The sequence below is a fragment of the Drosophila ananassae genome, chromosome 2R (assembly GCF_017639315.1).
Source record: "Drosophila ananassae strain 14024-0371.13 chromosome 2R, ASM1763931v2, whole genome shotgun sequence".
Classification (NCBI taxonomy): domain Eukaryota; kingdom Metazoa; phylum Arthropoda; class Insecta; order Diptera; family Drosophilidae; genus Drosophila; species Drosophila ananassae.
This window is the reverse complement of record NC_057928.1, coordinates 24,018,156-24,045,108: the sequence shown is the minus strand read 5'-3', so window position 1 is coordinate 24,045,108 and position 26,953 is coordinate 24,018,156. Positions and strand designations below refer to the sequence as shown.

Sequence of the window (26,953 nt, the reverse complement as noted above, 5' to 3'; positions counted from 1 at the left end):
ATTATGCCAAAAAAAACTGTTAAATCGTTGCCAAGGATATATAATTCAATGCCCCTAACCCAGTACCACCTTCTTCATCCCGTCATCTGTCAGGAGCTAATCAAAAACTGCGATTCATTGCCGCAGAAAAAGCAAGGCAAGAAAAAGCAAAGCACAGACTGAAGGGATGGAAATAAAGCAAACAGCAAACGACTTCTGCCACTGGCAGACACTAGAGGGAGCCACTAGGCAGTGGGCGGTGGCAGGATAAGGGGCGTGGCAGGGCTGAGGAGAGTTCCAGCAAAAATACTGGGACTCTACTATTCTTAAAGTATTTTCTTCTAAAATAAAGATTAAAATAGGATATTATTTTTTCACAAAATCATAGCAAAGTAACTAATTGTTTAAAATTATACTTTATACATTTATCAACTAATTAATTATTTCATAAAATTAATAAAATAAGAAATAAATATCATTACTAACCATAAATATCACATAAAATAAACTACAACCTGAATATAGCTGTAAAAGGATAAAAATCGAAAAGGATTTTCCAGTGTCCTCGCCAACTCATCAGGAGCAAGGACGAAGGAATAGCAATGGGTGTCAATGACTGGTCGGACAGTCGGAAGGTGATAATAATCAGTTGGCAGTTTTAACAAGACACACGCACTCCTCAAACACTCTGGCAAATATCCACCATACACACACTATCCCGAAAAAAAACTGTCGACGCCACCACCATGGTAATCCATCTTCACAATGGTTGCCCCGGACACCAGTTATCTGTCGCCCGCCCACTGCCCCCCACTTGACGCACCACTCCACCGGATGGGTAGTAAATCCAGCCGTAAAGAAACTAGATACAAATATCTTTAGTCCGGCTGTGAGCCTTTGGCCTTTGCTGTAATTATAGTGGCAGCTTATTCCCATCACCAGGCTCCCCGAAAGCCCAGCTCCCAGCTCCCAGCTCCCATCTCCAAGTTTCCATCTCTCATTCCTGCCATTGACAAGTCCAAGTTGGTCGCAGATAGAGAGTGAACATATCAAGTGAACTGCCCAAAACACACAGGCACATAAAACGCACACAGAGAACGTTTTACACTGGGAGAAAAAAATTAAAATAAGAAAGTAGGATTTATAAAACTTTCCCTGTTGGTAACTCAGCTCTTAAAAGCTCATTTCTAACCAAAACTAAAAGCTGCCTTTATAATTATATTTCTATAATTTTCCTTACAGTGCCTGGAGTGACGAGTGGTGAGGGCTGGCCGTAAAGCAAGTCACATGTGTTCTCCATGTTCGTAAAGTTGATTCATTCATTGCTGAAATTTATATGGCCCCGGACATATAGCACGGATTTTCAGCGGTTCAGCAGCAGAACTTTGACGATGATGCGGATCCAAATACGAATAAGGATGTGAATGCGAATACGGATGGGGACTCGGATGAGAATGTGGATGTGGATGATGATGATATGCCGCTGACAATGGCAACGACACTGGCAGCTAATACCGCCCGCTCGCTGAGCGACACCGCGTGGGGCATCCTTGTTTGCAGCCGAGGAGGATGATTTATCTCGCAGCTGGCTGGGACAGAAGTGTCTTGCCATTGGCTCGGGGCTCACTGTACGCTTCCAATTAGATGGTCATATGCTGCGACCAGGCCGGGCCAAATGGATCCGGGTGCGGGTGCAGAAACCAGGCCACCTCGAGCAATTTAAGACGAAAGCGCTCTGCGGGAAACTCAATCGCAGATCTCACCCCGAAGTTACTTTTCAGCAATTGGTGTTGGCCAGAATAAATGGATGTTCAATGGAGCAATAGAATAAAGAAATAGAATTGAGTGTTTTCTGGCTGGGATTTGTTTACTTTAATCTTTCCAAGGAGAGTATTAAACGGCAGCGAATTAAACAAGAAATTTAAATAGTTGAGCGAGTATCTACGGCTAACAATTGTTACTTTCCGGGCACTTTTGACTTCAATTTTGGGATTAGCACAGCCAAATAAATATTTACTCCGAATAAACTAATTCTTGGCCATCTTCTTCTTACGCCTCTTGATAAACTTGGCCAACTCCTCCTCCGTTGGCCGGTGTTCACTGTACTTCGTCACCCAGGCTTCGGCCATCTTGTAGAACTTTTTCGGATCATTCCGGAACTCGCCGGCCATTTCCACGCGCCAGGCATTCTCCGGCTGGGGATCGTTGATGGTGGCCAGCAGGACCTGCAGCACCTGGTCGATCCGCGTGGTGGGCAGCCAGTGCTCAATCTCCAAGATGGGCACACACAGCTGACCGCGCTCGTTGACGTTGAGGTGATATATGCGGGTGTTGACATGGATTCGGGGCGGCTTGAACGGATAGTCCTTTGGAAAGTCTATTTGGATCTTGTAGGCCCCCTTGTCGTAGGGCGGGTAGTTGGGCATCAGCAAGCCGTACCACTTGAAGATGTTGTCTGGCTCCACCTCCAGGTTTCGGAACTGTAAGTTCGCCTTATCCTCCAGCATAAGGGCCAGCTCGCGGTTGAGCCGCTTGGGTCCCTCCATCAGGAGCTCCTCCTTCTTGGCCATGACGAAAGCCTCTTTTTACTCCTCGGGGTGTGGTTGTGTTTGAATCTGTGTAGTATTCGGGGGATTTTGTTAACGTTATTTGCAGAGACTGCCGAGAGTCACGAATGGAAGCACTCAAAAAAAGAAGGAGTCTAAACCAGGAATTTATTATGTTACCAATTAGCTTTACACCCAAAAAGGATTAAGAATAATATTTTATTGACTAACATAAAAGACCTCCTTTTGTTCAAAACTTCCCTTAGAATTTCTCCAAGTGAACGGGAATAGGAATGCCATTTCGAATAGTGGCGACCCTACGAAGAGGAGCATGGGCAGTGGGTGAATACCAATGCATGACTGAAATCCTTTCACATTGACATTAATCCCCGAAATAGCCGGCAAAAGTCCGGCTGACGTCGACAGGCTCTGACAGCAGCACATTAGGATCAAACGTGGCTGGGTGGAAGCCAGCTCTCCGGAGCACTGGAGGTGGATGCGCAGATTTCACTCGGCTTGAGGCTACAGACTGCAGTCCGAAGCCCGGAGCCTGGAGCATTGGCAATACAAATTCAGGTCCTTCCCAATGAAAATCTGTTTCATTTTGGGCTGTTTGGCTGTCACTTCCTCTCTTTACTCATAACGCCCTTCGGTGTTTTTATTTTTTCTCGTTTCCTTGATATTTATAGCGGAGGTTTCATGACCTCGGGCAGCGTTTGAGTGGCAGGACTGGTCGAATAGAATGATCCACGCTGGCAGATGATGAGATTGCTATTGACATTTTAGTTTTCAATTAGTTGAACGAACAGAGCACTACGTGATACGAGCCACATCCCCCCACTCCATTCAGGACTTATTCCCTCGGGAAAGCGTCGCTTGTGCTCCTCATAAATATGTAAAGCCCTGCCAAAAAGAATCCTGTCATGGGAAGGTAGCATCCCAGGTCTTATTTACCTTGTGCTTGGCAGATAACAAAAACACAAAAATTAAATATCAAAATGAATGCGAAAACAGTGCACAGTGCGTGTGTGTAATTATTTATAAGCAGAGATGCCATCGTCATGTAAATGAAACCAGGACTCCCAGGGACACTGCGTGGCCCCCGAAACGAGGATCTCCATGGTAGCGGGAATGCCATGCCAGCTAAGCATAATTATTTCATCTCCTTGTATGCGTACAACTGTGAGTACAGGACTCTCGGCAGTGTGATTGATAGCTAAAGGTTCCCTGGTCATGTCCTTTGCCATGTCCTTTGCAAAAGCACCTCTCCCATGTCCTCTGATGGCTTTGAAGTATTTTATGATTCACTCATCTTATGCCACATTTATGTAATGTTTTCCTTAAACATTAAACAGTAATTATTGAATCTGCAGTTTAATTCATCTCTATTAGTTTAATTAAGAGGCTAAGAACACTATACTTTGGGAATGGGATGTTATTTTTCTCAAAAAGGAGGCAGCTTAGCTACTTGGCTTGCCAATGTTGGATGGTATAAGAGTGACTTCCCCTCCAGATTGCCGTCTAATCAATAGTTTCTTCATAGTTGGCTTTCCTTATTTAGCATCCGATTCGGGAAATGCCAAAGTTTGGTGCAAACTGAGCCCGACATGATAGATGCCTCCTCATCAGCAGTCAGCACGAAGAAAAAAAATTGGTGGCAGCCAAGGCGTCTGACAGCTCAGCGGGTTGCAAAGCGTCCAGAAGGGGGCTGGGGCTGGGGCTGGTATCCTTGCCCACCCATCAGTAGCGTTGTCGCCGGCATACTTTTAGCATAAACAGCCGGAAGCGGAAATGTTGATGACGCTCGCCGTTCGCTCTGCGTTTGTGTCTATGGAGATGTGAGTGTATGGGTGTGTGGGTGACGGCCTGGATTCTCTGGATCCTGAACCCAGTATTCACTCTCCACCCCCCCACGACTGACATCCACCGCATTTGTGTCATTTGTTTAGCTGTCATTGCCGGCGTATTGCCGCTGACAGCTCTCAGTTGGTTTGGAGCGATGGCGCCAAGATTCAAACGGGGATCTGAAAGGGGCTGGACTTAACGGGGTGGTAGGACAGAACGGCAGAGGAGCAGAATGGGAGTCCGGTCCTGCCACTTTCGCAATTCTATGAGAAATCACCCAAAAATTAGCCGTCGCCGCATTAAATCTAATCTGATCCGATTTTCTATTACCAATTGCCTTCTGCCTGCTGTGAGGCTTTCCTTTTGTCCTTCGTCTTCCATCACGTATCCTTTATTTTGCCATGTGTTGATGTTGGTGTGTTTTATCTTAATTTGCCTGAGGATATGTCTGTATGTGTATTTGTGCAATTTAATCTTTTTATCGTACTTTAACACTTTGCGTCTGGTTTCGTCTGGTTTGACTTCACGCCTTTGTTCTCCTCTTTTTGGTCCTTTGTCCTTCATTAGCCAGAAAAACAAAAAAAAAACAGGGACACAGTATACCATCAACAGCGCGCGAAAAATGTCGCGTGCTGATTTGTCCTTTTTCCCCTGCTGGCGTTTTGTTGCGACTTCCGCCGCTTGTCATCGACCTTTTTGGGCCTCCTTGTCAGGATCCGGTATATCGCTTACCGCTACCGCTCGCCACCACCCGGGGCTTAGACAGGGATAGATGCAGGGACAGCGATAGAGCCTGATATATGGCGCGATTAACATGAAAGGTTCCTAATTGATTCGGGCAGGCTAAGCTTGGCCGGTGATGCGGGGCGGGACGGGGTGGCGCGGGCTTATCGACAAGTGTCAATTTCCCGATTCGCGAATTGTCAGTTGACATTTGGCCAGAAAGCGATTGTCCATCGCGTTCGCGATGCCGTTGCTTAAAGCTCAAATTAATTAAGCGGGGCTTATCAAAAAGCAAATGGAAACAGGAGCCGGAGCCGGAGCACAAGCCCGAGCACACACGCAATGTGTGTACAGTGAACATGCAACAGATTATTTATGCTTTCAGTGGATGCACGACATGCTCGGCGTCATCCTCTGATGCCAGCGATGACGTTGCCATAGTACGGACATAGTATTAAATTACGGAAAGTAAATAAAAGCCAACAAGAAGCCAACCGCATACGCACTCATACTTACGGAGTCCTGTCCCTCTGAGATCCCGAGGTTTCGATACAGGCAGCAATTAATCCCAAGGATACAACTTATTAAATGAGTTTTAATCTTAATCATCGGGTGAAAAATGAATTTCGAAAAAGACTTTCAAGGTATGTATGTTTTCAAATTTTAAAACAAAATTTTCTGTTGCCCCATTATATGTCATAAATAAGAAACACCCTTTAAAATTAGAGGCACAAACCAGTACCAAGATTCGAGCACTTCTGCTTGACTTGCCTGGTTTTCCAAGGAGGCTTAATTTGGTGCTGGCTTTGTCATAAATAATGCAAGGCAAACGTTGCCCACGATCCTTCTCTTGGCTTCTGACTCCTTCTCCTGCATTTGCTCCTGAAACTGGGCCTTCCCCCAATCCTTTCCCTCAACCATTCGACAACCCAATTCCCGCCCCTTTCCAGCTCAGGAGCAATCTTCGTGCCATCGTTGTCGTTCGCTCGCGGGCATTACTCAATATGCAGTTAGCTGTGCTCAAACGTGCTGCAATTACGGCTCCAACCTGAGCCTCCACCCGGCCACGCCCACTGCTGTGCTTTCCGCCCGGGACGCCCGACGCAGGACGGCTTTTTGTGCAGTGAGCAACGTCATTTGTACTTAATGACTTTTCAACGTCGTGTGCGTGCAACGTCATTTTCTTGAGGCTTTTTCGGCTGCTGCCGCTTGGCTCGTTCGTTGTTCGCTCATTTGCTTATTGCATTAATGGGGGTGAGGGGGAGGATGATGGGTCCCGGGATCTGGGACCTGGGGCTGTGGGCCATAAATAAAGGACGCACGCAGCCCACGAGGCGGATACGTGATGCGTGCATTGCACCTGTTGCAGGTTGCAACCGCCGTTTTGTGCCTCCCTTTAATTGCAAAACAAGTTGCGGCTTCGCTCCGGTATGCATGCACATGTAACATACACCCCCGCCACACTGTCTTAAGCCTAAGTGAATCCTATATTTCAAAGCCCTCTCAGACATCAAAGTGAATCCTGGGAAAATCCCAAAAGGAAAATGGGTCGAAACATGAAACAAATCGCTGCTTATGCAATGCAGCCTGCTTATCTAAAAATGTTTAATAAAACACATCTGCCCTTCAAGAAAAAGCTCACAACAGAGTGGCAAAATTATTATATATGGGCCACGGTGGGATTTCTGGGCCCAAAAATGATTTAAAATATTTCTTTTGACAGCTCGCCCCAAGTTGTGCTCCGATTTAATCGCCCTATAAACGGACAGGCGGTCGAGGCTGGGCCATTAATAACACAACAAGTAAAAAGAACAGCCCAGAGAAAAATAAAATTCAATAAGCGTGATTTGGATAGCCAAACGAACTGAACTGAAGTGAACCAAACTGAACCGCATCGAATCGGGGGCGAGGAATCATCATCCGAGCAACTGGTCAAAGCATTCAACCAACCCTCGGTGATTCTGCCTTTTATTCCGTAGGACTGGGAGCGAGATGATGGGGAATTTTGGCAAAATATTTAAGGCGCTGGCCCGGGGATGCCAATAAATCAAAGGGCCCGAAAAAGGTTGCCCCCAAACAATGCGCGGCATCTGTAGAATTCTCCACCGGACCACCACACTCAGATACACATCAAATGTGTGTTTTGTGTTTGTTATTTGTTGTCGGTTGTTTGGTTGCTCGGTTGCTCGGAGTGTTGTTGTTAGGCACACACTTGGTGAGGTGGTGAAGCCTTTTCGAGTTTGTTTGTGACTTCCGGGAACAACTTTGAAGCAATTAAGTTCTCAACTTCTTCAACTTTTATTCGATATTGAAGGGTTGGCCGAGAAATGCAAGAAATATTATTTTGGCCATCAACTTCTGTGGAAAGAAATTCAAGTCATATGTGATCCTTTTATTAGCTATCGGTTTCAGAGAAAAATTCGTCTTCAATGAAACCACAAATTTACTCAAAGTCTTTGTGCACAGGATATCCTAGAAATGCAATACAGCTCGATTAATTTCAGGAGCCTGTTGAAAACATGTTCATAATTGGTTTTACACACACTTACTCCTGTTGCACTTTTCTGCCATGTGCATGCAAAAACAGCCAAACAATGTTTTCAACCCAGTTTAATAAAATTAATGGCCTCACTTTTATCCAGAAAAGTGTCGGGATTTTCACGCTGACCAATGCAGCCCGCTGGGCTGGCGAGCAAAATCATCTTGCAGGATTTTCCGAGTGCCAAAGGGGGGGAGTGGCGGCACAAAAATGAGTGGCAAAGAGCGTGCTGAGAGCACAAAGCTGCTAAGCGGCTTAAAGTTGTAGAAAGTTTTTCTAAACGCATTCGCGTCACCAAAGGCGCCGCCAAAGTTATGAGTAGCAATGGATGTAGCTGCTGCAGCACAGAGAGAAAAGAATGATATTTTTCATCAATATTAACAGAGTATAAAATGAATTATAAATAATAAGGCTTATTTATTAAATACAATGATAAAGCAAGCTACAAATATTTCATTAAATTTTTTTTTAAGTGCCCGCAATGAGGACGAAACGCGGACGGGTGCAGTTTATCCTGCCTCCAATTTGAGCGCCACAAAGAGTCTCCGCTACAGCCACCGCCTCCAACAAGTGCAGGACCCATGTCCTTTGTCTGGGCGTACTTTGTGTCTATTTTTGTGTCTGCGTCGCCATGGCAAATAAAGTGAAGCACAACGAGTGAGAGTAAAAGGATTAAGTACGTTTAATATCATTGATGAGCCTCGTCTCCACATTCACATAATGCCGCTATTTTTATGAGATTTTCGCCAGATCTCAAAGGAAGAGCTGAGCCGAGATTTGTGCCGCCATTCAGTCGGAGCAGCTGCATCGTTCCCAGAAGCCACCCAATTCCACCAACCAGCCAGAACACCCACTCGAAAAAACCCACCCCAAGGTCAGCAGCTGCCTAATTAGGAATGCAGCCGAGGAAAAAACAATTTCACTTTCGAAAACTTTATGCAAATAAGCGGCAAGTTGCGACTCTACTCTGCAGATTCCAAAGAATTCGGGGAACATACGGAACGGATCTGTAATGAATATTTACGAGAAAAATGGAGTCGTACCACTCTGAGGACACTACCGAGTCCAGAGCACGTGCGGAATTTCAGGAAAGTTCCCACACACACGGCGAGAAACTGCGGATTGCTCTTCAAATTTACGCTCGAAATATTCCGGCAAATTTTCGTTTAATTATGAACTGCCAAAGCCCCCGGACCGGGATGGAATAAGTCTGCCGTTGCTTTCCTCACTTCTCCACCAATCTAGTAATTAAAAGCCGGCGGCAAGGTGTGTGTCCGGACTCGGGACCCGGGACGGAGTATCCGGGCCCTTCGATGAACAACTGCAACTCGGGGGTAATCAAAAATGTATCTTTCAGCTTGGGACTTACCCTGAAAAGCCTTCAAAAGTGGTCTCAGTCGCCGGGGACTCGTTAGAGGAGCTGCAATGAAAAGAGTAGAGAGGCATTTACTTAAATTAGATTTCTGAATTCATATAGAGGTTGGGTTTATAGAGCTAATTCCTTCCAAATAAGTATTAGTTTTGGAAATAGGATTACGACTCAAAGACCTAAAATGGTCAAAATTAATTGATAATTTTTAAGAAAATATTTTTTAACCCCCTTCTTGTTATTATACTTAAAATAATTTAATAAACATATGTACAATGTTCTTATGTTTAAGTTTTTAAAGGTCTATGTTTCATTTTTTGGTAAATCCAGTTTGTCTCAGTTCTCTGGCTTAAATTTCTGTTTCTGTTGCCAGAACATTTCGAGATTTTTCCATAATTGGATGAAATTGCTGCTGCTGTTGATACTGCCGAGGAAGCTCCAAATCATCGCCGGCGTCACTGGCAGAAGCGGAGAATGCAACTCCCCGACTTCGCAACGTTTTTGGGTTAAGTCCGGGAAGCTTCCCTGCGTTTCTGCCAGTTGGAGGATGCTTCTCGGAACGATTTCTCATTGCTTTAAGTTGAAATACCCGGGTTAAGCTGCTCATATTTACAAAATGTCTAATGAAAATATTTTTCTGCTGCTCCCACGGCTCCCACGCCCCTCTCGAGGCTGCCGGATACCGTGGCAAGCAAAAGCTGCATGCCTGAAAAGGCAAGAAAAAATCAAATTAGTTGCATGAATGGCGTTGGCAAATGCGCTGGACGGATTAAGGGGGCGTGGCGTGGGAGGATAAGGAGCAGCAGTAGCAGCTCCAGTTCCATGTGGATTTTGTGAATCATGTTTGTGTGCTAATTGCAACACAGGGGGTGGTCGACGGGGTGGCAGGGTCGAGGGTCGGGGGTCGGGGTCTTATCAGAAATTCTTATCGCATTACTTACTTATGCCGTTTACTTGGTTATTTGTCATAATTATCTGGCAACTGGGAAGATTCATTTGGCAAAGATCTCTATTCCGGTCTGCCATCCCGGTCTCTCTCGGCTCCATTCGAGGGTCCTTGCATTGAGAGCATTGAAAATTGATGTCCTTCAGGACTCCCCATCCCAGAGTCTCCCCCTAAAACTGTCACATGAGAACCCTCCTTGCCCCAAAAGGCATTTCGAATCCCAACTTTTAACTCCGTCCGCTGCTGGCAAGCTTTTGAATGCTGCATGAGCCGAACAAAAAATCAGATAGCGCATTTAAAATGGAAAATCGGGAGAGAGGAGCTCACAAAGCGCACGACTGAGTAGATGAGCATAGAAACAACAAGAAAATAAAGGACCTGGTGCTGCTACAGAATTCGAAGGAAAAAAACAGTCCAGAGGGCGACACACATACAACAGAAAGAAAGGCAGGGGGAAAAATAAAAATCAAAAGAAAATTGCAGCCGGAAAAAAAATAGAACCCGAGACATATATATGAAGCTAGGGATTTTTTTGAGGGATGCGGAAATCTGTATCAAGTAACTGAGCCGCGCCAAGCGACAGCATAGTGAAAATGCAACTGTGCGGAAAACTGTGCGAACATTTTCATTTTCAATGCAGCTCTTGGCACACAAAACACACATACAACATTAACAGCAACAACAATAACAAGAACAACATCAAGAGTAACAAGAACTAGCAAATAGACAACTTTAAGTACACGCATGGATACACACACATACTGTGGCAGGGACTTGCAAAGAAATCGCAGAAAATCGCTTAGAACGCAGAGCCCAAAAAAATAGTGGTAGTAGAAATTGGAGCCAAATACTAGAAGGCAGTACACAGAACACACAAAAGCATATGGATTTGCCGCGGGGAAGGTGGGAATGTTGCAAGAAGAGTGGCAAGGAGGGCACTGGGTCGCACACCCACTTGTACTGCCCACTCTATTCTCCCCGCGGAAAATGTTGAAACCTGTGGAACTTGGCAGAGATCAGCGGGGAGGTCAGGGGCCAAAAACGTCTCTGACTTTTCTTTCAATTTGCAACATTTTCTGTTGCACGTTCCAAAAATAACTTCCGCCAGCGCAGTCGTTGCTGCAGTCGCAGTTGCAACCTGATTTGGTTCCGCCTTTTGGAGCGAAATTGCAGGAAACATTTCTATTTAAAGTCTGCGCCCGATTCTAGTTCCCTTCCACCAACCAACCGCAAAGTGGTTCAGTATCCGCTAATGGCTTCAGCCTGACCACAGAATTTAGACATAGCATTTTTTAAATCATTTAATCATTCTTTTAAAATTATTGTAATATTCTTTAAGTTGGTTAATATCATTACTTGTCGAGTACAAGGTTGTATTGTATTCGTGCGAATGTGAATGTTACTTCTTCGCCCAGTAAGTATATATATTCTTGATCAGATCTCAGAAACTATAAGGAACAAATCTATAATATTCCATATCTGCCATTATCACATAAAATGAGCAGTGTCATGTGATAATGCCATAAGTTTTTCATATTATAAATGGGTCTAAAAAGTTATAATTTTAAAGGGCTTACTATATAAAAAAAACACAATATTGGCAGGTACATATACTTTTTTTAGGGATTTTTTTTATTCCGAAAAACTTGGCTACCAGTTGCTCTGGAAATCGAAATTTTTATATCTATCTGTTTATAATTTACGAAAAATTCAATTAGCTGGGCTGTCGAAAACAGCAAACATTTGAAGCCTCAGTGAGTAGGGGTGTCCTTCCCTTGTCTCCTACTCTGTCCCTACTTCTCGCTTAGCCACATTAATAAAATAAACTTTCTTTGACTGGGCTGCCAATCAGTTGGTTCGGATCTCGGGCCCAGGGAAGCCCTCAATATGCCCACATAAAACTCGAGCAACAATGGCCGGCCGGTACAGTGGAGCCAGCCGAAATGAACTTCCTGCGGAAGGTGAAACAATGACAGAGCTTAACTAACAAGTCTCGTCTTTATCAGCCATAAGCACTCGTCGTCCTAAACGGTTCCCGTCCACAGACTCTCCCAACCACTGTGCCCGGTTGGGGGCCATTAGCAAACTTTCCCGAAAACGAAAACGGAAAAAAACGAGTTAGCTGTTAGCTGGAGAGCGGCTGAAAGTCTGCTTCTATGTTAAATGAATTGTTGTCTTAACTACGAGACAAGCTCCCTCTTCTCAGCCCCTGCCCCTTGGCAGCCACAGGTGCGGGGTGTGTGTGTCTATTAAAATTGTGGGCGTGGCACAGCAGCCAAAAAAGTTTCAAAAAAAAAAGTTTCACAAAATTCATTTTTCGAATAGTGAGAAAAAAATAAAAAAGGGGGTTCTGTTAACAGAAAAAACTGAATTAAAACAATAAACATTTTTTAGATTTTGAAGATAAAGTTGAAAAGGCTAATACTCTAAGGATAATAACATTTCTTAAGATATAATATTTTTGAATTTAATCACGAATTTGAGAAGCTTCGTGTTTCCAAAAAGGTCCCACTTAACACCGCCGTTCTAAACCTAAACAGTTCACCTTTACTTCCTTCCTGGCAAACTTCTCGCCATAATTACAGTGCCCCGTTGAAGAGTATGAAAAGTTTAAATAACTTTGGCAACTAAATTTAAGTTGCGATGGGATGGGCTAGGGTGGGGTGTAGTTGAGGCGAGGGTCGTGACAAAGTTGGGAGCAGATAAAAACTGCAGCAGACGCAAAACTAATTTGCGTGGTTATGTAAATTAGAGTCGGAGAGCTGCTGCGATAAACTTGTTGAGGGCGAAGCAGGAGCGAGTAAAAAATCGTAGCACAAATGCGTAAACAAGGTGTGGATAATGTCGACTGGGTGGTTGTGGGTGTCTGGGGTTGGGGTTGGGGTTGGGGTTGTTGGATGCATCTAAACCAAAGCCCAACCACTCACCTTGGAGCTCGGTCGAGTCCAGTTGGTAAGCCCTGGCAAACTCCACCAGTTCTCGGCAAAAGTTCAAACACAGCTGAGGCGGTTTAGTTTACCGAGATGTGGGCGTGGCAGCGTTCAAGACCTGCTTACGAATATATACGTATATACAGATATAGAGTATGTGTGCTTTGCAGCCGTAATCCTGTAACCACAAACAGATAACAGAATCCTCGGCACAGGAGACAAAGACGCCGTCTGCCTCAAACAACTAAATAATGTGCAGCAAATTTAGTGCCAGTGTAGGAGTATCTCAAAGATACACAGGCACTGATAAAAATTCTAGCATAGCCATTAGGATAGACCCCTTTTCAATTGTCCAACCAAAAAAATTATTATAGACTAAGAATGGTTACTAATAAAAATCGTATTTAAATCATCTAAAACTAATACTTTTTAAAGCATTTTAAATACGATTACCAGATACTTCCTATTTCTCAGAACAATAAAAACGCACAAGCAATAAATAAATTTCCTCAACAAAGCTAATAGTTCTTAAGAACACTGACCAAAAAATTATTTAAACTACAGTCTTTAGACTGAAACTAATAATGCGACTTAAGAAAAAATATACCAGAGTTAGGCCTATTTAAAATTAATCCTCTTAAAAATTATTTTAATTGTTTTCTGTGGAATATGATGAATTTTTGCCAGAGCTTAGGCATAATTTCGAGCCAGACTGGCAGGGCATGGGTGAAAATGCATCCTGCAGATACATTGTCGGCTGTCTTGGCAACCGCAGGGGGCTTTGTGGGGATGGGTATCCTGAGCCAGTCCCCCCACCCAACCCTCTCCAAAGTCATATTAATAATTTTATTGGGATTTGAACTTCATCCAATGCTAGGGCTCATGTACCTCAACCTCAGACAGAGGCAGGAGACCACAACAACTTGCAGGATGCAGCCTCCGAGCCAGTGGAGATACGAGCTGTTACCATGGCCATTAAAGCTTAGTTACAATTGCCTCCCCCGGCCCCATACATTTCATTATATACCCATTCGTAGTTTTGTTTACACTCACTATGCAAACACAAAAAAGACGACAGCAAAATGCACACGAAGGCTCTGCAGATGAGCCAGTTGCACCTGGCTGGCTGTGCACCTGTTGTGGGGCTTTGATTTTGCGCAGATTTAGATAGATTGCCACTCTGAGTACCTGAGTACTTCATGGCAAATTGAAGAAGTTTTGCCAGCCAGTGTGTAAACGTGGTGACGAGCCTTTGCGATAGTTCCCAGGAGGAAGGGTGCGTCGCCAACAACTCATATTTTCATGGGAAAATATCTGACTAGAGATTGATAATATTCCGAAGGGTAGCGCATCAATATTGACAAAGTTTCCCACAAACACAACACACAAACAAGACGCCCACACAGTTTTCCAAAGGCTCTAATTAGTCGCCTCCTTGGCTCCGACATGTGATATTTTTAGTGGCAGTCCGGGTTGTTTACTGAGTTGCAGCCGCAACAGCGACCCTCATTTATTTTTAGCATCTGCGGCGGCTGCGACGACTCGATTCAATTCCGGGGCCGATAATGACATGGAAATCAACTCTGGTGGTCCTGGGACAAATACCCCGGAAAGCCATCGCTGTCGCTGCATGTTCTTTCGACGGCTGATTGTTTTATTGAAAAGTGTGGCACGGGCCAGAAAATGCCACCTTCTTCGGCTACACCTCCAACAGCAAAGGCGACAAAGAGCAAATAAGCAAATATTTATTGTTTACCTTGGCGGCTCTGTGAGAAACTCATTAAATCAGGACTGGCTGAGTCCAAACATCCACGGATATAAAAATATCAACAGCGAAATCAATACACAGCTCAGCCGGATGGAAAAACTAACCCAAAGAGTAAATAATACAAAATTTAATTAGAGTTTTCAATATTAAACAAAATGCCACAGAGGAGCAACAAAGTGCCACTAAATTGAAAATTTGAAATCGAGCTGAAACAGGAATGGCAAGACCAAAGGCAAAAGCTCAGAGTCTGTGAAATTGGAAATGGAATGAAATAAATCTCTGGACAAACAAAAATTTGCCCGCTAAGTTGGACCTGCACAGAAATCACACAAAAATTTCCGTTGCACTGCAAGAGGGTATGAGGGTGGAAATAGCCATATAAATGGAAATGGCACTGGCCATGGCCAAATAAAAACTAATGGTAAAAATGTAAAAGGTATTTAAAATGTTTTTCAAATGCGGTTGCAGTGGTTTTCATATGTGGCCGGCGAAGTAAATGAAACATTTTTGCACCAAAATGAGAAATGAAATGAAAAATGCTTCTGTTTGCGACTTTGTCTGTGTTGGTACACAGAAGATTAAATAAATCGTGACGGGTATTATTTATTATTAAATTTATCTGCTTACATACGATATATATAGGACGAATCTGAGCGGAGCGGAGACTCGCCTAACCCCTTCGAGAGCAGTGCACTTGAATGACAAATTTTAAGGCGTTATTTTGGCCTGGTCGCGGCGAGATAATGAGAAAAAATAAATGCGAGCCCATAAAACGTCTAGTTCCGCACATAAACCTGTCTCTCTGATGGTTCCATTGCCTCTCCGGCTGGCACAGATTTCACCATTTTACGACCCTGCCACGCCACTCCACTCCGCTGTCTGATGTCGGGGGCATAAACCAGCAGATCCGCCCACGCAATAAAAAATGTAAAAAACAGGAAGGGAGAGGAAATCACACCAGCGGGGAGGTGGAAACTGTACACAAATTACCAATTTTTAATTTGAAAATGCGCCGCAAACTTTAATTAGCCATTCCCTTGTCCAGGGTAAACTTTATGGCACTTGGCGCCGGGACGTGGGATCCTGGCCGCGTGGCCAGGTCCGTTGCATATCAAGACTTTAGTATTTATTGGCCAACAAGGCGCTAGTGCAATTTATGGCTCAAAGTGTGAACGTGTGCCCACACCACTCGAACGAGCCAACCCCGCCACCAGCCAGGCCGCAAAATCCACAGAATAATTTCGGTTTCTGGCTGTGATTTGGCTTTGGATTTGGCATCACCATGGCCATCGCCATAGCCATAGCTGGTGTTCTAATTTGCCACGCTTTTTTACGGAACATATGTGCCGGCGTTGGCCAAATTTGGTCGTGGGAGTACGCGTGTGGAGCTTGTGGCTTCTACCACGCGCTAGAAATAAATTTCGCCAGCACCAAACGATTTAATTTGCGGTTTCTGTCACAGGCAACGCACACGCGCACTGCAAAATTGATAAAACTTATTTGCGGATTGGCTGGCGATAAAAAAAATCCCGTATCCGGGGCCACAACAAACCAACAAACGATTAAGCAACAAATCAGATATAAATTCTGTCAAATGTCTGAAATTTAAGACAGCCAGTTGCCCAGCAAACCGAGATTGTTTATCTCAAAAGAGATCAAAAGAAATTCGAATGAAAAAGTGTGACGTGAATTTTAATTTTATTCATCAACTAAATAATATACTTTTTAAATTACTTTCAACAATTTTAAACATCCAGAAAAATTAACAAAGCAATATAAGAAATTAATTATTAATTAATTCCACGCCGAGATGTGAAGCCATTACTTTGCAGTGCTTATGGATCCTCTGTAGGTAGAAAAATGTGAGCCATTCGAATTTCATCTCGCACGTATTCCTTGGTTTTTGGACCTCAAGATTGTTGAGGACAGAAGCAGCCTTCAACCACAAATGATACAGAACATCGCACAGACCCAGGAACTCCTCCATCCTGCTGGAAAAATTTCCCCTTGGCATCTCTTCACTAACTATATCGCTTATTTGTCGGAGTAACCACTCATGTTCCTGTCTGAGTCCACTGATCGTGCATCCTACCAGACGTTCTTCGCTGTGATTGAGGATTTCCGCCAACTGCTTGACTTTTCCCGATCCCTGGAGCTGTTCCTCGAGGGTTTTTTCCAATGTGTCTCGAAGGGTTTGGAGGGCCCCCTTCAACTCCCTATATCTGAAGTTCTTCAGAGGAGCTAGTCTCTTCAGTCTATAAAGGGTCCAGTGCATGCTGAGAATCAACCGAAAGCAGGTGTTCAGCTGCTCGAATTGCCCCTGGGTGATCACCTGATTGAGAAAAATATCATAGCCCACTGACAAGGTGAGGGAGTCAGGACGGGTTCCTTTGAGGTCAACATTGAAGAGGTAGGCCAGGTTTGGATCCTGGGCATCTACAATCTCCTTCATCTTCTTTTCAGCTCTCTTCAGACTTTTCTTCGACAGTAAGCTAAAGAATTCCTCAAACTCATTTTGAAGGAGCTCGTATTTTTCAAGAGTGTAGACGGACCTCAGGTGCTTTGCAGTTCTGTGGAGCTGCAGCTCCGTCTTGACCAAGTGCGTCACATAAGAGTTAGCCAGAAGAGTGCGTCTTCTCAGGCCGACGGCCAACTGATCGCAAATAATCTCTACGATTGGCGTGTAGTCGACACAGGACTGGAAGTTCTTGACCAACTCATCCACAGAACACCTGGCTGGGTGCCGGGGATCTGGCCTCGTCTCCATATGATAGGCGTAGAACAACCGCCTCACTGTCTCCTGATCTACGGACTTTAACTGCTGCATAATATCCGGCGCATAGCTATAGTCCTGTACCCGCTCGGCCTGGTAGGGGAGCAGTTCTTTAAGCACGGCTTCCATCAGGAAATTGTGGAGCGACACCTGAAAGATAGTGCCATGCAGGGCAACGAAATCGCCCATCCTCCGGGTATCGCAGAGCGTGGCCACAGCTTGGCTGGCCTCCCCAAGGTGATCTTTAATCACCTTGAATAGACATCCACCCAGGTGGACCTCCTCCTCTAGCAAGTACTTCCTCAAACCATACTCGGTTCTTCCGTCGACTTGCAGCTTCTGAAAGGGAAACTCGTCCTGCCAGTCCTGGAACTCCCCGGAGGTCCACCAACAGTCTATGAAGTGGCAGTAGGCCTGAAGCGAGTGAAGCAACAAGCTGGCGCTGAGGGATATTTCCTCTTTGCTCTGCCCTGGTAAGGTACAATTTAGGACAAGGGAGTCCAGAACTCCGAGGCTGCACAACGAGGCCCGACCCTCGACCTTGGGCTCCGGGACTTCAAAGAGCAGCCTGAGCCTCTGCATTGCATCCTCGGAGACATGGAGAAAGTGCTTAACAGTGGGTGCTTCCTTGCCCGCTGCCAAACGGCGTTCGTAGTAAACCAGAAACTCGATTACTGGGCGAAGCAGTCGACGTACCGCCACGGTGAAGGCCACAACTGTCTCCAGCCGATATCCACCGACTCTGGGCGTGGCATTACTTTCGATTAACTGGCGCAAGTAACCCATTTGCTCCAGATACTTAAAAACCCGACCTAAGATAGCTCCTTCCAACAATTGGCTCAGGGCACAGGTTTGAGGTCCAGCTGTGAGCACTTCAACTCCGTGGCCCTTCACCTGGAAGTGGCCACTGTCTAAGGAGATGAAAAACAGGATGAGCAGCTCTCTCAGCAGCTGGTGCTCCTCAGTCATCCGGCGCACTGAGCTCTGGCTCTCTCGCAACTGATGGAGCAGCCACTCGCCGTAGTTGTGGGAGAAACTGCTCGGCAGAGTCCGAGACTGCTGGTGCACGTGTATGTCCACCTGCCACCAGGGCGTATAGATTCTGGTGAGCAAATCGTTCATGCCCCGGTAGTAGTTAACCTTCGTTGGCTTCTCCAGAGATGATTCCACCTGGGTGAGGTTCATCAACAGGTTCATATTGGCTTCGTTGGTGGAAAAGTTTTCAGTAACATGGACCTCGTTGAGATGCTGAGCCAGGGAATTGGAGTCTGAAGCCGCCCTAGGCTGGGGTGAGTCCAGAGAAAGATTAAAGGTGGCATTCTCCAGATTGGCGCCGATATCCGGAACTGTAAAGCGATTTGGATTGTTTTGGACGGTGTGACCCGTCTCTTTAGACCATCTTCGTTCGCCAGGTATGAAGAATGCAGGCTTATTCTCTGATCCTTCAGATGGAGTTTTTTCCGCCCATTCCAAGGTTGAAGTCCTGTCGAATGCTCCCATAGAGCCACGGGCCGATCCTCCTTGGGGAACCCGCAACACCTCAGAGCCTTCGGTGGCCATGGCCAGGGCCTCCAGAATGTGCATCCGTTTCTGGAGCATCTCCCTCCGGTTGCGGCGCACCTCTTTGAAGGCCTTATAGTTCACCGAGAGCATAAAATCCATGAGACACCACTGCAGGTTTTTTTGCGTGTGGTTGGTACAGAGCGGATGGTTCAGCACCACATTGGCCAGTTGCTTGAAGGTATCCGCGAATTCAGGCAGGTTTTCGCTACGATACCTCTCGATAAAGTGGTTCATGTTGTGCCACACGGCCTCGGGGCAGCACTCCTGGTTCTCGAACGGCTGCAAGCGCTCCTTTGCGAATGCTAAGCACCTCTCGAAGGTGGCCTGATCCGCCTTCGAGTCCACGTGGCCACCTCCCTCCAGGGGGGTGTCCAGGAGCAGCCTGACCAACTGCGGCACGTTGCGGGCCATCACCTGCTGGCACAGATCCATCCTTTTCTGATTAGTATTTTGGAAAATTATGAAAGTATGTATAAATGTACAAATGACATTTGAGAAGGGATAGTTCAACTGGAAAAATTAGGCCTGCAGATCTCACATTGATTTAAATAAGGAGCAATTCAATTGGACAAGTTTCCGTCGCTTCCGTCCGTTTTTTGTCCAGTGCTCAAGTACAATAGGTCCTGCAAGCAGCTTACTTTGTCTTTCAATGGCCAATACCAGCACAGCTTACCAAATACTTAAAGAGTATTCGAACATGTAAATTCCTGTGGCACTCAGAAGTGGGGCAGCCATCGGAAGGACCTGAGTGACCCACTTGGGCATCCTTTTCTCGGTTGCTTGACACTCCAATGGCATCCCGGCAAAACACATGCGATTTTGCTTTATTTTATTGTCGGACAAGATAAATAACATACCAAAATATTGAATATGTTCCATGGGGGGATGCAGAGATGTGCACATGGACATGGAGCAAATATTCCAAGGGCGACAAATGCCGGACCAGAGAGCTCTTTGCAGAGGCGAAGAGGACCCAAGGAGGAGCATGTCCTGTGGACTCGACCAGAGCCATAACTCAAATGCAATCGAGCATATTTGCTGCAGCAGAGCACAAATAAACCCAGTTGCCTTCTTTCCCAGGTTCCCACACAAATGAGCAGATGCTGGATGCTTCTCAAATATAGTTTTTAATATTCACCAGAATTTGTATATTCCTCGACATGTGTACGCAGATGAACACAACCATCGGCCATCGGGTTCGAGCGTTCGGCCAAAATGTATTCCCCTCTCAAAAATATTAATTCACTGCCAATAACAAGTTTTTTCGCCCAACTCTCTAGGCCACAAGTCCAAGGGGGGGAATGAGAATGGCCGAGTGGAATAACAACCAGCCGCAGTGGAATGACAATCAATGAAATCTTCAAATTATTTTCTTTACACTTTTTAACTTAGCATTCGAAAAAGGAAACAGAGACAGAGAGGATGACAGGAAACTTTGCCAAATATTTGGGAAAATATTAATTTGCTGCCAATGCAAACTTCTTGCAATATTTTTTCTAGTGACCAACTCCGATGTGCATCCAGTGGCAAATCTGAAGGTGGCTAGAAAAAAAAAACTCAGGCAAGTGGGAGAAATGCGATAGACAACAAATTTGCAGAGGACATTTTGCAGAAAGAAAGTTTTGAGAGGGCAGGACTGGTGGCGAGATGAAATCTGTACCAGAAAACAAAAGCCGAAATCTAGAAAAACAGGGAAAACTGTTTGAAGGCAAACTTGCCGCACCAGAAACTTTCTTTCGCACTTGGCGAAAAGTAAGCGAAAACTTAATAAAGATCGCAGCTGACTTTCTGGACTCAAGACTTAGGACTTGGGAGTCGGGAGCCGCACTCAAGCATCAGAGCTCTGTGAGGCAAGGACGCGATGTTGACAGCTTTTTGGTCAATGGGCAGAAGGGCTGCACAGTTGACTGCAGTGCGACCGCAGCCTGTCGAAATTAAACCAAACTGAATTTGCACTTACACTTCGGCCAGACGCCTCCCACCGATGGACCTGCACCCGGACCTGCTCACCCACCCGAAGACCAACTCCATCCGGGAGCTGTCGAAATTGTCACTTTCGCAATTCCCTCAATAGCTGACTGGAGACAATGCCGGGAATCTGGCGTCAAGAAGCGCGTAAGTGACATTTATGCGCCTGGGCCACGGCAACTAGCAACTTGCAACTTGCTTTTTGCCGCTTGCTGCTTGCTGCTTGCAACTACTTCTCTAAACTTTCGCCCAAGGCCAATGAGGATGCCGCATTCGACCAAGTTTGTTTTAATAAATACCTTCATTGTCTCCTCCACCTGGCTGGCAGTGGGTGGATCAAAACTTTTCAGCAAGTCACCCACTCATCGACAGTTCCCGAGCAGTTGTCAGACCGCGGCACAATGGAGCCAGTCGCCAGGAAACAATCAGCCCCAGAAGCCAAGGCAAATGCGAAAGCCTCAATCACAGCCTCGGAATGCAAACAAAAATGACTTCTTTTAATGAACTTTTTCCTCAGACGGCCATGATTGTTGCAATTAACGCAACTTGGCTTCGGGAAGTTATTTCGAGGCATATGCTGGCGTCCAGAGATACCACAAAAAAACTCAGAAATGGGAAGACGTAAATTGCGAAAGTTGAAAAATATTTAAACAAAAAGACTGGGGCTTTATAATTAAGAGAGATGGAAATGTGTAAGGAATTTTTATTAAGTCTTAAAAAAGTTACTTAAAATTAAGTTTGAATTTGATGTATGGTTTAAATCGATTGGCCATAAGCCTCATCATTAAACTAAAAATAAATTAATTGTAGTTGTCAGTTACGTATTTAATTTATTTATTTTATCAACAAAAGAGAAAGTATTTATTTGATTATTTCTTGTTAATCGGATCTGAAGCTTTACTTTGAATGTTTTTTATTTAAAATCTGTTGTTAATAAGCTTAACCGAATAATTCTCAGCAAACCGTCTATATACTTGGTAATCTCTTAAATGCTTTAAAAAATAATGTTAAGCATATATGTATGTATTATCTCAAGAGGTAGACCCCAGTCTGTTACGAAAAGTTAATTTCTCCCTTAAATCTGACTGCAACTCACCTCTGTCGCTGATGGGCCTCATTTAGCAAAGATTTCTTATCAAACGGCCGGATGTCGAACGAACTACCTCATCTTGAACACGTTGGCTATTTTTAAACACAGCTCCCCGAGATGGACTCACATCTGGCCGCCAGGAGCTCCCAAGTCCCGAGCCCCTAGCCCCAAGCCAGAAGCCCACAAAAAACGCTTCCCAAAAGGCAAAGGGCAATAGCACCTCCCCGTCTGCAGAGAATCGTTCTCGTAATTTGGAGCTATGGGCAAAGTTAATTAGTTGTGATTTTTCAAAGAACATTCAATATCGATGCCGGCAACCGAAAACACAAACAAATAATGTCAGCCCGCGGCTGTCTGGCGATCGGAGGGGGAAACATCCGTGGCGAGTGGGGGGAACTCCAGCCAGGCGTGGCACATGTTGAGTGTATAAAATTTTGATGAATGTTTTGTTTACAGCGTCAGTTGAACAACATCTCCCTGCCCCTGTCCATGGCCCCTTACAAGGGGTTGATTACGTGGGTGCGTGCGAGGGGGAGATCCTGGGGCAGGGGCGGGGGCTGCAACAGCGCGCTGCATTCGACGGCATCTGGGATGCGACACACACATGTGCCCCGGGTGCTGCGGCCGCAGATTGGAAATGGAAATTGAATGTGAATTATATCGGATATCCAGACGCAAGACCCAGAGCCCTGACCTCACGCCTCTGTGAACTTTACACCGAAAACAAAGGAGTGTCATTGCTTTCAAAGAAAAAAAAAAACAAATTACTCCAATGTGATTGATTTAAAAAGCTATACTTTCATAGATTAATTAATAAACAAATATAAGTTGGAGACGGGGAAAATATAGGTTTCTTTATACCATTTTTTTAGATTTTATAAAAAAATTCATAAAAATAACTACAAGAGTTTCCATATCAGATATTTTCCAACTTCCCACTTCTTGGACAATTATTTTTTTTGTGCATCGATTGGAAGTTCAAATGCAGAGCAGATGCCATAAATTACGGAGCGTAAACAGACTGCAACTAATTAACAAGAAAATGCATCATCTGCAGCTCAGATATTCCAAAACAATTTCAAGCATATTCTTTCCTGCAGGACCTTACTATTTTTGGATATTCTCACAGCTCACAGGTGAGGTGGGCTGGGAATAAAAAAGTAAATTGGCTCAAATTGGAATGACATGTTGAGCCCCTCGGGTAGCATTTATTTTCCTAATCAAATTTTCCTTTCTTTGGCAGTGCCGAAAATAATAATTTAAATATTTCGCCCTGCGGACACGGGCGGCAGGAAATGCCATTTGGGCAACTGGATGGCTAACAAGCTGGCCAACAGCATCGGGAAACAAGGAAAAACTGGAGTAAAAGCCTCTCAACAATGGGCAAACTTAACTCTGCCGCGAGCCACGCAAACACCCACCCTTACACCCATACACCCATTGGACAAACACACACAGAGACACACCAACAAACGATACAAAAGAAGCCGAAATCCTGGGAAGAAATTAGTTTCCCTTCGTCCTGCCCTCGTGGCCCGGGGTCCTTGCAGTTCTGTTCTCCTTGTTGCTACCACTGCTCTGGCTGCTGCTGTTGCTGATGTTCTTGTTGTGGGCAGCTCACAAAATTGGCAAATACAAGCGGGCTTAGGCCACAGGAGCTGGCGAAAACAAAAAGCGGAAAATTCCTCAGCGGCGACAAACATACACACCAAAAAATGTTGGCAATGCAAAAACTTGTATCGTCGCAAAGGGAGAAAAATGCAGGCCGCAGACAGACGCAGACAACAACCCACAAAGTGGGTGCCAACAATAGGCGAGGGGATCTCCACGGGCAGTGGCCATGGGGGGTGGCACTCCACAGATAATTGGAATTGGTCCGGCCCCGACAGCTATTTAACCGAGTCCCGAGACATTTCCACTAGGAATTTTCCGACCAAACAATGTTTTATTATTAATAATATTAAGAAATTTTTATAAAACAAATCTACCGTGAAATTATAAGGATAAAATTATAATTTTTAAAATAAAACACTTATAAAAAATGGTATATGTTAATTATAAAATATAAATATTGACTAAATGAATATTTATTTTATTTTTAAAGTATCTACAGAAGAACCATAAAAGTCTATAAATCAAAACTTGATTACAATCTTAGCCTGAGTTTGTCATTAATTATCTCTTTACACGTATTAGAGTTAAGCTAACCTAAGAAAAATTCCTATATGCATATTTAAGCCTATATATTTTTTTGAAACAACTATAAACAAAATCCCCAATTATTATTTATAACTTTACTCTCCCATCTCAAAAACCAATATTTATATGATAAAGTGACTGCAACGTTTTAAATAAAAGAAAAAACACAAATCATAATACATTTTGCAAGCCAAAGTTCCACTGTCTTCGTTGCGGATGCCCAAATTCCATGGAAACATAATCCATTTTTGCAATACCTTGTTATTTTTGAGTCTAGCCAAAGTTATCGTAGCTTCTACATGCGTAAATATGAATACAAACTAGAGTCGTGTGGAAAAAAGCCAAACAAAGCCCACGTGCTTGCCTCGGCCATAGGAAAAAAGCAGAATAAAACAAGAAAACATTCAACAAGATGATGAAATTCCAGGGATGCCAGGTGAGTGTCGCCGCCATTTTCAATGCCTTTAGTCGTTGGCCTGGCCAAAAGTTTTTGGCCACAAACAGACAGAAGCCCGGTGGCCAGGAGCAGGTGTCGTTAGGGCCGCACACGCCGAAAATTTCAATAGTAGCGAAAGTTTCATTGACTTGACAGGTGGGCTAAGCCCACGCCGCCCCCTAAAGAAGCTGTAATTGTTGCCGTTTAAATTCCCATTAAAAGCGGCTCGGCTAGGCAAATGGCTTCCACTTGCCCGCCGGCCGGGAAGCTGGCCAGGAACCGGCACGCCAGTGGGGCATCCCGGGCAGCATCCAGCTAAATATGTCACAGCATTTAAGCCGAGTCGGGGAAGACAACAGAAGACCTAGGGATCGCTGTCTTAGCTGCTTTTCGAAGAGGCCGCCCGCTATTAACAAACCATAAAGTAATTTCTTGCTTTCCTGCACGGAAATTAGACATTTTGTCAAGGGAGCACTCTCTCCGGGCCAGGATGGCGGTGCTACTACCGTCGATGCTCCGCCTGCGGGCCAGAACGTCGGGGACTACAATACCAAGAACAATAACCGGAAAGAAACAGAAGAATTGTGCACTCGGAAATGGCAAATGCGATTTAAATTGTATGAATAATGAGCTTCAGTTTCTTGACATCCAGGAATTTAAAATAGCTTCTCAAGAAATAAAATAAAGTCTAAAATATATCTCTTAATGTGGGGGCAAGAATATAACCAAAGTTTCAAAACTTAAAGCAACATTTTCCCCAGTGTATATAAAGCAGAAGCTTATCGGGGAGTGGGATTGGGCCAACTGCCTGGCAAGTTGAAAGTGAAAATATTATAATGAAGTATGTTGTTAGCTGTTTCGAGATTTTCAAATGTATCCATCAGATACGGGGCCTGCTGCTCATCTGGCCGGGGACGCGGAGGCGAAAAAACATTTCGAAAGTAAACAAGCAACGGCGGCAACAAAAGTTTGTCTATTTAAAAAGTTTCTTGCTGCACAAAAGTTATAAAACATGAAAATATTTCTTAATTATTTTTATAAACAAGCCGACAGAGGCCCAAAACCCGTCGCCCCCTGGGGCGGCCGTGCGGCAGCCTTGCCCTTGGTCCTTGCTTCTTGGTCGTCGGTTGTTAGTGCTTGGTCCTTAAAGCTACCCGGGTCTGCGGTGGCCAGTGCTACTCCACTCGAGCCCGGATTTGTTTGTCTTGCTGATTTCGAGGCGCATTCTGCCCGAGGTCAGGATTCTGTTTGATTAGCATAAATATAAGGACAAACGGGAAAAAAGGGAACTTTTCTTGCCCGAGTCCTCGGTTTAAATGTCTGAAAAATTAATTACGTCGGCTTGGCCCACAAATCAGCTAAGAATCTAGTCGATATCATGCCTGGCCAAGCCCGGAAAATTCCCGACTCCTCAGATGCCCAGGAGATGGCGAAAGAAATACGAGATGTTAGAGAGGTATAAATATTTTGTTAATTAATTGCCTCGCTGTTTGTATGGGGAATTATTGAAATATTTTTATTCGATATTTTTCTTCCATCCCGTTCTGATGTTCGCTTATATTATATTATATAACCGGTTGTATAGCCGCCCCTCTAACCACTCCAGATGCCGTGCCCAGTAAATTTGATTGCCGTTATCTGCATTTTATTATGCTTTTGCCACCGCAAAAGCGACGCACAGCCATTTTGAAATGGTTTTTGATATACGAGCATGAATATGAAAATGGTTGCCATAAAATCATCCCAAAATGGATGAGTGTGGCGGCTGAATATCTGAATATCGTATTTTTTGGTGGCTATGGGTGGGCAGTCGGGCGTCGTGTTGGATCGAAGTGGGTTGCGAGGCTGCCTCTACTTCAAATAAACTAAGCCAATGATTTATAGTGTGCTGGGAGCGGCCAAACAAATTTCTATGCCAAAATGAAATTGTCAATACTTTTTAAGATGGCCAAATATTTGCCTCAATTTTTGATTACTCAATTAAGTGAAATTTAAAGTGGAATGGCGGCTTAAAGAGCAAAGAGCTAACCAAATTAAAAACGCTTTCATAATGCAGAGCGGAGCTCACACCGTGCCAGGTAATTTGGCAATTATTTCGGACCAATTCAACCCACTGGCCTAGAGTCGAGAGAAACACTTTAAATATTCATTTGTTGACCAAATGGAATGTGTCGCATTTTAAAGTGCGTCGCTTAGCCGCCATCCATCGTGTGGCATCGCATGGCATCAACACGCTGCAAGCGTAACATTTCAATTTGCTGCAACAAATGCTCATAATT

General features: G+C 44.6%; 3 protein-coding genes across 3 annotated transcripts in view; all 3 read right to left on the bottom strand.

Annotated features, from left to right (window-relative positions):
* LOC6507340 (connectin) overlaps nucleotides 1–26,953 on the bottom strand; it is a 100,064-nt gene that overhangs the window by 40,249 nt on the left and 32,862 nt on the right. Inside the window, exon 2 of the mRNA XM_032453866.2 lies at nucleotides 9,002–9,052. The gene's annotated coding sequence lies outside the window, so the exon portion shown is untranslated. The remainder of the gene's footprint in view (nucleotides 1–9,001; nucleotides 9,053–26,953) is intronic.
* Nucleotides 1,828–2,651, bottom strand: LOC6507339 (ubiquitin-conjugating enzyme E2-18 kDa). The gene has a single exon (XM_001956183.4). It carries the CDS (start codon nucleotides 2,547–2,549, stop codon nucleotides 2,007–2,009), a length of 543 nt encoding a protein of 180 aa, XP_001956219.1. The 5' UTR covers nucleotides 2,550–2,651; the 3' UTR covers nucleotides 1,828–2,006.
* On the bottom strand, nucleotides 16,325–19,489 carry LOC6507337. The gene has a single exon (XM_001956184.4). It carries the CDS (start codon nucleotides 19,411–19,413, stop codon nucleotides 16,429–16,431), a length of 2,985 nt encoding a protein of 994 aa, XP_001956220.1. The 5' UTR covers nucleotides 19,414–19,489; the 3' UTR covers nucleotides 16,325–16,428.